The sequence below is a fragment of the Aulonocara sp. 'chitande type north' Nkhata Bay genome, linkage group LG14, assembly GCF_057382095.1.
Source record: "Aulonocara sp. 'chitande type north' Nkhata Bay isolate Kocher_YH1m ecotype deep benthic linkage group LG14, A_spYH_male_GT1.1, whole genome shotgun sequence".
NCBI lineage: Eukaryota > Metazoa > Chordata > Actinopteri > Cichliformes > Cichlidae > Aulonocara > Aulonocara sp. 'chitande type north' Nkhata Bay.
In genome coordinates this window covers 22,744,857-22,757,382 of record NC_141357.1, presented here as the reverse complement: position 1 = coordinate 22,757,382, position 12,526 = coordinate 22,744,857, and the positions used below count along the sequence as shown (strand labels likewise).

Below are 12,526 nucleotides of genomic sequence, written 5' to 3'. Positions count from 1 at the left end.
TTGAACATGTCACAAATTAACAAATTATAAATATAACAGACAACTTAAGCGATACAATTTTTAGCTGTATACACGCACACACACACACAAAGAGTCAATTGCACATGCTAGTCTTCAGTGAGGTGTAAGTGTACTGTCTGGGGAGTTTCCGTCTTCAGAGACACTACTTCTCTACTGAGCGCTTGAGATCATGGCTAGAGGATCTGAAACAAGCACTGATATCTACACACACATCTGCTTTATTTTAAAGTCGTGGTGAAACCGCTCTGCTGATATCAGGATGGCCTACTTTAAGGTCAGTCTGAAATGAAAGACCTAACCACCATGAACCTGAAAGACATCACTTAAAACCACAGGGTCTATAACTGCGTCTGGTACACTTAGACGTACAACTTACCTGTCTGACCAGCAGACATTCAGCGTGGAGTTCTGCCCCCTCGGGAACAGTTGATTTGACAGTGCGTCTCTCCTGAGGCACTGTGGATACCTGAAAGAATAAAGGGTAGATAATGACAGGTGGTGGATGGGATACCTTACTTCAAAATGTATTTAAAATTACTGCATGATTTTAAACTATTCTATACAGTAAATCCCTCATGTAGAGAACATGACTAAGAAAAGCAGTCAGCTTCTATAGAAATGTGTAAGCAATGGGACGGCTTACTGATCACTGCTGCTGAACCTAACTTCCATGGGTAAACAGAGGTTACTGATATTAGAAAATTATTCATTCATCTTTCCACTGATTATTCAATTATGCTGTTCAGGTTGTGTGTGATTAAAAAAATCACTTAAATTTAATTTTATTGATATAGCGCCAAATCAGGACAACAGTAATCTCAAGGCGCTTTATATTGTAAGTTAAAGACCCTACAATAATACAGTGAAAGGCCCCAATGAGCAAGCACTTAGTGAGAGAAGGAAGGAAAAACTCTTTTTTAACAGGAAGAAACTTCTGGCAGAACTGGACTCGGAGTAGAGCAGCCAAATGCCGCAACCGGCTCAGGGTGAGGGAAGAGAGGCAAGACAAAAGAGGAATGCTGCTAAAATGAATCGGACTTATGTTGAATTCAATTGAATTCAAATCAAGCCAATTTCATTTTTATAGTGCCACCTTAAGGTGACTCCTGTTGTGACCTGTTGTGACCTTAAAGTGACTCCTGTTGTAAGGTAAACACAGTTTAATAAAACAGCAACGAGGGTTTAAAGTACTGTTGTCTCATCTCAGGCAGAGCAAAAAGAAGAACCATCCATCTCATATGATTCTCAGATTTAACACTTTTCAGATTTGCTCTGCCATGTTAGAAAGCACTCTATCACAAGTACTTGTATGGTGTGAATGGTGTGTATTCCTGTAGTGGGTAAACACTAATGCTGGTTCAATAGCGTCACAATACACTTACTCTTTTTGCCTCCAACATGCTGCCATTCAGCATATACGATGCTGTAGGTAAACACAACACAAGCATTTCCCACTATGAGCACATCAGCCTGCTGATGCTACCATTTAGCTTGAAGCACCACTGTGGAGCACAAGTATAGCCCCATGGTGGCAGACTCTCAGACCTATCAGGACTCCTTATAGCAATTTATAGCTTAGATAAGACTAAGCAAAAAGCTGGTCTGTTAATGTAGTAATGAAATTGTTTCTGGTCAGCTTTATTGCCATGAATATGAATAATTCAAGTCAAATCATCTAATATGCATTCCCTTTATCAGCCCTGCTTGGGCTTACAATTAATAATCTCACATGAGAATCAAACAGCTTCATTAATAAAAATGTACATTTTATGATCCATGAAAAACGTCAGCATTGAATGTTTTTGCATGAAAGGAGACGCACTTTGCCTTTGTCCAATCATCTAGCCATATGCTGAGTGGACTGCCTTTCTTTCGACACTGACAAATACTCACTGTCCACCCAGCCAGTTTCCCTCACAAGTACCGAAATGTACTATCGGCTGTATAGATAAAGAAAATCGAAGAAGACTCCTTTTTTCTTTAAGCCACAAAGATTTTAGAAGCACCAGAGTCATGCATTAAGAACTACAACTCTAGCGTCCACAAGGAAATGAATCCCTTTACCACAAGCGGCTAATTAGAGCATTTTAATGTGCAGTGGCTCTATCTGAAGCAACACATTAGCACATAAATGAAGGTACTAATGAACAAACAGCTAAAGGAAGCCAGAGAGAATAAATAACTTTTTATAATGAAAAGACAGCTACATGCCCTAATAGTGAGAGTAAATGTGTTGTGCTGAGATGGAAAGTGGAACATATTGCATTTTAAACATCAGTAAATTGTTATCAAATTAAAAGCTTTGACACTTTAGTATCGTTACTGTGCACAAATATAAAATGGTGCAAATGCCTGCTAGCTTCTGGGGTTGGTAATTGTATATATACATATATATGAATATATATATGTATATGTAAAATAAAAAGTGGTTTTCTAAGGTGCTGTAGATAAATGTATAGATAGATAGTAGGGGTGCAACGATACCCGTTCGATACAGTGCTTTCGGTTCGGTATGCATATGTATTGAACAATACAAAATTTTTCATTTATTTTATCAACTTTCCTTCTGACGATGCTGTCTGTGTTGAGAGCTCAGTGGATCTGCGTTCCACTACTCCACCTAGGCTGCACTGTCGAGCGCAGATCCACTGAGCGCAGCGCAAGCTAGCGAGACAGAAGTTAAGCTCGTTGCAACTGCCTCAATGCTACCCGAAATTGAACCTCCCCCACCCTCATTCAGATCTGGCGTTTGGAACTATTTTGGTTTTCATGTGAAGCATGACCCTGATGGTAAGCACGTCATGGACAAAAGTAAAACAGTATGTCGGATGTGCCACGCAATGCTCAATTACATTGGTGGGAACTAGTGCCTTAACGTGTTGACACCATTCAGTCCCACGCACGGGGCGATCAGCGGTAACAGAGATTAACGGAGATTGGCCACGTTATAGCGTTAATGTCATTTTAACGAGGTTAACGCTGACAGCACTAGTGGGAACACAACGAATATGACTGCATTTTTACACCGACATCATCCTAGTGCAAAGACAAGTGGAAGTAGACAAAAACAACAAGCACGCATGCTACAAACTTTACCTGAGTCATTTAAACAGCCGTTAGCACATGATTCTCCTTATGGGGACCTGATATGTTTAATATGCTGCTTAGAATATAGCCCAGAAGAAGCGTATAGTATAGCTTTTATTTTGGAAAGAGACATTTCTCTGTAATAAACTCTCTTTTCCAAAGATGAGTGATTCCTCAATCAGATAGATTAATTTTTTTATTACTTTGTTTCAGCAATATTAAATTTAAAAACTGTACTTCTGAGTTAAAATATATATTTATAATTTTAATAAATGACAAATTAAAAAGGCATGAACATTTTTTGGTATCAAAAAAATATTGAACCGTGACACCAAAGTATCGAACCGAACCGTGAATTTTGTGTATCATAGATAGATAGATAGATAGATAGATAGATAGATAGATAGATAGATAGATAGATAGATAGATAGATAGATCTAAACCACTTCATCATTTTTATTTTATCACAATAACAGCTCACTGAAGTCCACAAAACTTCAGTTATGCATGACATATTATGATGCAATCAGGCTGCATGGAAACTACATAGAAAGGAGGTAACATTGTCATTTTTTTCTCCCTTTTTTGGACATACCAGTAACTCAGTATTGATAACCTTGAATTATTATTATTTACTTAGTTATTTAGTAGAAATGCCTCTTGGCCTCAAAAACACGACACTAGACAGAGAAAACCATGGTTCATGGACATGTCTGCTTCAATCACATTTAACGGTGAATCATACTTACTGTGAAATCATTGTCAGGAAATAGGAGCAGGTCTCTGAGAGGGTCTTCTTTACACTCATCCCCCAGTTCAGAGATGACGGTCTCGTAGTCAAGAGGATCGATTACTTTAGGCTTCTCCTGCTGCAAATGGAAAAAGAGAAATGAGTAATATTTCCTTGTGGTTAAATGTCAGATATCAGTTAGATAAAATACCACAAAGCACACCAAGGTGGCTATGAGGGTGTTATTGTGTTATTGTAGCATTTGTGTGTATCTTATTTCACACGTGCGTATTTCAGTGTGTGTGCAGTGCATATTGAAATCCATGTATACGTGTTCAGATATGTGTGTATGTCTTCTGATCTGTGAGTGTGTACTGAGATCTGTGTGTGCATATTCAGGTGTGTGTGTGTGTAATCAGATTTGTGAAAGTATAAATAAATGTGTAAACGTGCATTGATATTAATGGCTGAAAAGTCTTAAGGTTTTGCTGGATGCACTGAAAATATAGACAAGTCACGAGCTTTTCGACAATCATTTTTGTATAACTGGAAAGAGCTATGAGCTCAGCTTATGGTAGAAAACTCTGACATCTATTGGCAGAAAGGAGCTCACTTAAAGAGCGAGCTTAAAAGACTCAGTGTGCAGGCATCACAACATTCACTATATTATAATATTATTAATATATGATATTTGCAACCTACTTGGAGCAACAACAAGAAATTAGCTTACAGTAATTCCCTCTAACTACAGTTACCAGACTTTTATACATATTCAGAGTCCAGAGACAGGCTGGGAAAAGTTTAGATGTACTTGATATAAGAATGGCCAAACTACATGTTTTGTTTGAACGTGAAATGCAGAATTACTGTGTAAATGCCAAAAGTAAACCGAAGTAGATAAGGAGGGGAGCCTATCTCAAACAGTCTTTTACCTCTGTCAGCAGTGACAGATGAATTAAGTCAAATTAATAGCAAACCAAGATAAAACTCCATTACAAGTAAGAAAGTGGCATTCAAAACCCTACTGAAGTATAACTATAAATACATTATCAGCAAAGGTTCAAAGTAAACTGTATCAGTACTTTAACTCAGAAGTACTACAGCAACCTGGTAGAGTTTTGACAAGTAGTAGAACTGAATATGAAGTAAAAATATAACCATGGTTATTATATATTGGCTTCATCTTTAATATTATGTTCCAAATCTCTTCTCTTTGGGGAAAAAGATGGCTGTCAGGAGGGCATTCCAGCTGCATCTGTCATAATTAACAGTAACTTCATCAGTCAGTACCATCAAGTCAAAGATTCAGATGGAAATAATATTTCACAGTACATTCGAAGCCTTGTACTGCTTGGTGTCACCTTAATATTTATACAGGAGCTTCACATACTAGATATTCATCCCTGGGATCAAAATTTGTCCTCCTCTTGTTGGGAGTAACTACAGCAGGTTGTCCACATGCTCTTCAGAGTCCACTAAAAATGCAATGCAAACCTGTGAGACCTGTCATATGTACTCAGGCATCACACTTAGTTCAACATTTAAAGGTGTTAGTCACACCAAACACAAAGAATGAGAAAGCGAGAAAAAGAAGACAGGAAGGATTCAAAGAAGGTAGTTAGAACGCAAGAAAGGGCCTGAGCCCGTGAACCTGAGCTCAGAGTTAATGAACTCTTGACTTACAGACAATAGGAATAGAAGGTCTGTCTCTTTTCAAAGATTAGGCTCTTTTGGTTAAAAGATTAAAATAGGTTTCATGGCCAGGACATTTTGAATTTTTCATCCTCCACAATCATAACTGGTAAATGGACTGGTTCTTACATAGCACTTTTCTACTCTACCCGAGCACTCAAAGCACTTTCGACAACATGCCTCATTCAACCATTCACATCTATTCATGCAAGCGCTTTTTTTCCTATTAAAGCTTTATACACATTCACATTCTGATGAATGCATCGGAGAGCAACTTTGGGTTAGTATCTTGCCCAAGGATATTTGGCATGCAGACTGTGTATACTATTCTTTTGCTATTTAAGATTATTGTCACTCTGACGAACAAAGGTGTTACCAATCAGATGCTTTCTAGATGGTATTGCATGGTTGCTCAATAGCTGATGGTGCTTTTTTGCCTGCATAATCCCAAACCACGACCGACAAAACACTCACTGTTGTACCTCTCATCTCCTCTCTGACCTCCTCCTTACAAACTGCCGACAAGTTGAACCAAAAAATTCAATGGTGGATTCATCACTCAATCTGACCTTTTACCACTGATTTTGAGCCCAGTTCTTGTGTAATTCGGCATACCTCCGCCCTTTTCTCCATGTTTCCCTTCCTTAACTATAGCTTCTTGAAAGCCACCCTTCCACTAAGACCATTTCTGATGAGGCTTGGTGACAGTAAATAGATCAACTGAAGGCTCAGTTACATCTCTCAAGTCCATTGTCACGTCTTTTCTGGATTTTTTTTTCCTCTATCTAAACAGAGGTGTTGAACTCCAGGCCTCGAGGGTCGGTGTCCTGCAGGTTTTAGATAACACCCTAGGTCAACACACCTGAATCAAATGATTAGTTCATTACCAGGCCTCTGGAGAACTTCAAGACATGTTGAGGAGGTCATTTAGCCATTTAAATCAGCTGTGGTGGATCAAGGACATATTTAAAACCTGCAGGACACCGGCCCTCAAGGCCTGTAGTTCGACACCTGTGATCTAAAGGATGTGACTTTCAGATACTGTTCATCTAGTGCAAATAGTTTTTTAGGCCTGCACTTCTTTTGTTTTCCACTTGTCCAGTTTCCCCTAATTTTTTTAAGGACACACTGCACAACATGACGAGATATGTAAGGGCTTCGGCTTATAATTTTGGGAATCACCTTGTTGATGCAAAAATACTATTTTATACCTGTCAACATCTGTCATTTGTGGCATTTTTAAGAGATTCAACTAAAGAAAACAAATTAGGTGTTTTCGTGACAGGCTGCTAGTCATAAAGTGCCTAAAGACTATTTAAAATTTGCTAAGTTGTCTGTTATGTGTAGGTGCAACACTGGTTTTGCTCAAGACCACCTTAAAAAGTACAAGAAAGTCTGACTATTTGGAATCAAAATAAGAAATAAGGGCTCAAGACTTCTGCATTGCACTGTATATTTTTTCTGAACCAAAGAATCAACGTAAATTAAAGATAGTTTTAATGTTCTACTTCATACTTTAGCTGATGGGGTCACAAGAGGCAAAATTGAAGCAAGGTTGTGTCATTCATGAGCTACATGTTACACGGTATAAACTTTACTATCGCCAGAGTCAACAACAGAGACATAGAAACCTACAAAATACAGAACATACAGACGCAAACAGTCAGAGTGAAATCGTTATAACAAACACACACTTCGAGCAGCCTACAAAGAGAAAAATAGCTATGTACATGACATTTCCTGTGTTGTGCCATGACATCATTAGGATCTAAAAGCGTTTTAGAGGAAGTAGTGTGTTGGTGAAGTGAGACGTTGACACACCCCACAGAACAATTCATAATAAATGTGAAGGCTAATTTTCAAGTACACTTGGATAAAAAAAAAGAGCAAAACCAACCACAACAACAAAAAAAACCCCCAGACTATTCAGAGAGATAAACTACGCCAGCAAATAAGCGGCTGGAATTTTTTTTATAAACGAGAACTTAACAGATTATCACAGCGCCCCATACGAGACCATCTGCCTAACAGTCGACCACTGTCTAACTTTCTCTTTCTTTAAAGATATTTAGAACTATGTTGAAGCATGATGTAACTGCTCACTGAGTCACATTAATAACATTTACACATGTTTTATGATGGAGTAAATTGCTTCTGTCATTTAGAGAATAGTAACGGCGCAGCAACAGCAGCAAAGTGAGAGCAGGAGAGGCTGTGGTCAGAAAGTCAGAGGAAGTAATGATCTCTGGTTTGATTCACATGCATAATGCAGACTGAGGCTTTCAACCAGCACAGTTACAGCGCCTTCACAGCTAGAACAGGCTTCTTGGCAGACTATCAACATGAAGCACATGTAGAAGGCAAAAGTGTAACTCTACAAAAGGTGATCCCTTGACTTGTGACATTCATTTGTCTTGTTACTTCTTTAACTACACCACAGTTTATAGTTTTAATATTCATTCTTGCAGAGTAGTAAAGATCACGCTGCTTTGTATCCTTCCTGAACTAATGTTCTTTTGATTATCTAGATTTTCAGTTTCAGTTTCTTCTTGTTTCTCTATAGTCAAAGAACATTCTTAATAATAATTATAATGCAAAAATGCAAAGGTACAGCTGTTAGCTTCTCAAACATGAAAATTTCCTTTTCTTCCCTGCTCTTGGTAAGCCACAAACGGAATATGTTTGCCACTGAAAGTGTTAGTTGAAGAAGAATTTTGAGCCATTTGGGTCATTGAATTAAAAAATTCATTGGAAACAACTCAAAGTTTTGTAACATTTATGGGTGAACAAATTCAAAAAACATAAAACGGACAAACTAAAAATAGGAAAAAATAACCAGCTTAAGTTCTAATACCTGAAAACAACTCAGTAAACTGACCTTAATAACTGTTTTTAAAGAAAAATCCCTCAACAGCAGTTAATCAAAATGCAATTCAAGTAAATAAATGAAAAAGAAACACAACAGGTAGGCGGTAGATTAAGCTTGACATTTTCATATCTATTACTCCATTTTGACGCATGTGACATCAGAGCTAATGTTTCAGGGAAAAGACTCCCTCCCAATAACCGATCACATCTATCAGATACTGTAATGTACAGTTAGTTCATCGAATTCACGCGTCTTTAAATTCGACATGTTCTCTTCTCACTGCCTTTTCCTGTCAGAGCCTGGCTCAAGCAAACAAATGATCAAAAACACCATAAATATTGCAGAATTACAGGCACCTAATAAGAAAACACACAGGACAGTGATCTATAATCAACATTAAAATATTTAAATACTGCACTTAAGACCACAACTGATGCTACTGTAAGTTACTGAACAGAAATTATTGACATTTTGTAAGAGTCCTTATAAACAATGTGAGGCACTAAGGCACTAAGGCAAGAACACAGAGACAGAGCGAAACAAATACATACAATGCTCAGCCGGTTGAAATCCGATCGCACTCTTTTACTCTTTATTTTCTTCCTGAAGGTGATTTTGCTCCTGAAGCTCATTGCCAGCAGAATTACGTCCAAAGTTTACGCTACCGAACAAAAAAACCCAAAAAACTAGACTAAATGTGAACTGTACAAACACACATTGCGGGCATGTGCTCTGTTAGAAGTGGAAGTATCACCCAGTAGGTTTATGAGTTTGTGTCAGCACACGTGGATGTAGAGGAAGTAGATGTTTGATGTCCGACACACACACACAACCACATGCACGCACATGCACAGAGTCAGAAAATCCCCAGCAACTAAGATATCCATCAGCCGGGCTGAGCTGTTTTTAAACGTCACAATGAAACTTTCGATATTGTCGAAGACACCTCAGCAAAGATAAAGTAAAGGAATAGCTCAATGAAAACCACTGGGTTAACCTCCACGCTGGTAACTGTACAAACAGACGCAACTGGGGAACTTCTTTCTGTTTTTTGTAACAATTAAACAATATAATGCACTCACATATAATCAAAGTCAAACTCTCGCCATCTTATCTACTTCTGTCCGGTTTTATCAGTTATACAACAGCTGCTCACACAAAAACTTGCAGATAGGAAAAAAGCATGCAAGCCATTAACTTCCTGTTCTAAAGCTTGTCTGGATCCGTACATGAGACTGTCTGCAAACCAATACACACATACATATGTAAGGATATAGAAACATACTTAGGCAATCATTAAAAAAAAATCACACTGAAATGCATGACAGTTAATACATGAATGCACAGAAGCAATTCGTCTCCGTCTGCTCGTACACAGGCAAACGTCCACACCCACGCACACTGACTTCCCCAGTTCAAACCTCATAGCAGAACAGAGATCTTTAAAGAGGAAACAAATTTGATGATATACATAAACATATGTCTCTGCTTAGGTGTTACACGGGATCTCACCGTTATGGTTTTGCAGGATTTTAACTGGATGCATGAAGGTGATTTGGGAAGTCCTCGAAGAGCAGACGACCATGAATAAAATAGATGTAGTGTTTATATTCACCACTGTTACAAATTCTGCATGTTTTAATATAGTAAATTAAAATTGGACGTGCTATTAGCGTTGCAAATTAAACACTATTGTGCAACAGTCTTGAGCCAACTCTCGTTTCTTTGTTTTGTCTTGTCATTTTTAAAGTGGTCTTGAGCAAAGACTCTCCAGGCTTTCTGAAGGTTTTCACATTTTCACATTTTTTTCTTTGGACATTGTCTGCTTTTTTCATTCATTTTCAGTGAGTCACATTGAATCCAAATGTATTTATTTTTTGTTCAACTCATCATCAGTATAGCACAGTGAGTGCCTGCAGCCATCTGTACAACTCAGCTGAGTCTATGTCATAGTTTGGGGCAGCATTTTAGACAGTGCTGTTGGGGATCTTGTTAAAATGTTTAAATATGAAGGCAGAAAAGCAACATCAGATTTTGATCCACAATGCATTACTATCTGGAAAGCGTCTGGCAACACCTTAACTTTTCAGCATGACAATGATTCCAAACAAAAAAGCCAATGCAATAAAATCCCTGGAAGGAAAACCACATGGTGGAAAACGATAAGTCATGGACTGGCCTCCCTAAAGCCCTCAAGCAGTGTGAATCAGTGTAGGATCAGCCAACATCCAAAGAAAAACTTTTGAGAAAGCTGAAGAAATATTCCTGAAGACTATTTTAATAAACTACACAAAAGCTTGCCTAGGAGAGTTTAGGCTGTGTTGTCTTATATGCTGCATTCCAGGTATGTTTGCACCTGCCTCCTGTCTTCCTAGCAGAATGTAATTGAATGAGGGCTTAAGACTTTTGCACATAACTGTCCTTTCTCAGGGATATCTCTGAAAACTTGGGCACAAGTTGTATTTCCCTGAAAGCTTTCATTTCACTTATAAAATGCAATTTCTCTTGCACAGTATGCATTATTAATTATCTAATTCAATTCCATTTTATTGATATAGCTCTAAATCACAACAACAGTTGCTCAAAGCAATTTATATTGTGAGGTAAAGACCCTGAAATAATAGAGAGAAACCCTAACAATCAAATGACCTCATTTAAGCAACTACCTGGCAACAGTGACAAGGCAAAACTTCCTTTTAACAGGAAGAAACCCCTGTCAGAATCACTCTCAGGGAGGGGCAGCCATCTGCCGTGACCAGTTGGGATTGGGAGGTAGCCAATTAGATATCTGGGTGTTGCCAATTGGTGAACTGTCTACACTATGGTGGCTTCAGGATCACATCTTGTTTGATGTGCTTTTTCTGACCTCATCAGGCAGTGACCTCCAGTTTGCAGCAGGGTGGTATGCAACTGAGTTTGCAGTAGCTGGGATGAGAGTCAGCGCCTCCATGTCTGAGACCATGGTCCTCAGCTGGAAGAGGGTGGAATGCTCACCCCATCTCATGGATGAGTTGTTGCCTCAAGTGGAAGAGTTTAAGTATCTTGGGCCGCTGTTCATGAGTGAGGGGAAATCAGAGCAGAGATTGTCATGGCATCTGCAGTGATGTGGACACTGCACCGGTCTGTTGTAGTAAGGAGAGAGCTAAGCATAAAATCTACCTTCATACCCTTACCTATGGCCACAAGATCTAGATAGTGACTAGGTGTGGGTAGCTGATTTTGCTTGATTAGCACGTATTAAGGTGAAGTGTAAAGACAGTTTCCCACATAATCAAGCTGGATGCCAGTCAGGTCACATACAAAAGTATGAAATGCAAAGGTCTCAAATGCAAAGACTTCTATTTTACTTTGAGCAAGTAATTTATTTTGCAGTCTTCAATGCAATTTATAAGATATCTTTAAAAAATTATCCAGTTGCATGTTTAATTTCATGGCTTTGATGTTTTGTATTCGAAACACAGATTACACTCTTAGTGCTGCACTCCTTCCAGTCGGCAATGCCGACACAACTAAAAAGCAGCAGTTTCATCCTCCCCTTCTTTCACTCTTTTCCTCTCCCTTGTTCTACCCCAGCTCCCTTCCTTCCTCTATAGCTTCCACAGCTCATCAAATAGCAGAAAATGACTTTATTTTACACTCTGTTTCTCCCCAGCTTGCTTCTTTCTTCGTTCTCAACCTATTCAACATAGATTTTAACAACTTTCCGTAAGTCCCACACTCCCTCTGTTTCTTCTTTTCCTCTTGGCAGGAGTGAGGAAGAGTGGGTGCTGATGTTGGTAAACTACAGCTGTATGGAGGATGCAAATAGATCACTAGACTCGATTGCTTTCATCAAGCATATCCATGAACATAGACGTCTAATTTAGTTAAAAGAGAAAAGAAGAAAATAAATATAAGATGACATATTATTAAGCCAGATAGCTAAATAAAAAAAAGAAAAAGAAAAAAAGGAAGATGAATTAGGTTTCCCCACTTTGCACACCATGTACACAAGCTGGTCTGTGTCATTTGTAGATTGCTAGACAGATTCAAGAGGATGTTATCTTGTAAAGGGAGAGATGTGAGAAAGTGTGACAAAAACAGAGAGGGAGAGGGAGTTTAGAAGAAGATAAATAGTGTGAGAGACT

The 12,526-nt window shown here is 38.5% G+C and overlaps 1 protein-coding gene across 7 annotated transcripts in view; it reads right to left on the bottom strand.

Annotated features, from left to right (window-relative positions):
- Positions 1-12,526, bottom strand: part of dock10 (dedicator of cytokinesis 10) — a 65,263-nt gene that overhangs the window by 29,593 nt on the left and 23,144 nt on the right. For 6 of the 7 annotated variants that reach the window (XM_086261584.1, XM_086261581.1, XM_086261583.1 and 3 more), the window contains exons 2-3: positions 3,858-3,977; positions 398-487 (exon numbers count right to left, since the gene is read on the bottom strand). In XM_086261584.1, coding sequence (XP_086117710.1) covers positions 398-487; positions 3,858-3,977 — 210 coding nt within the window. Of the gene's footprint in view, positions 1-397; positions 488-3,857; positions 3,978-8,950; positions 9,110-12,526 lie in introns of those variants that run through there. The other variant, XM_086261585.1, reaches the window with a different exon arrangement.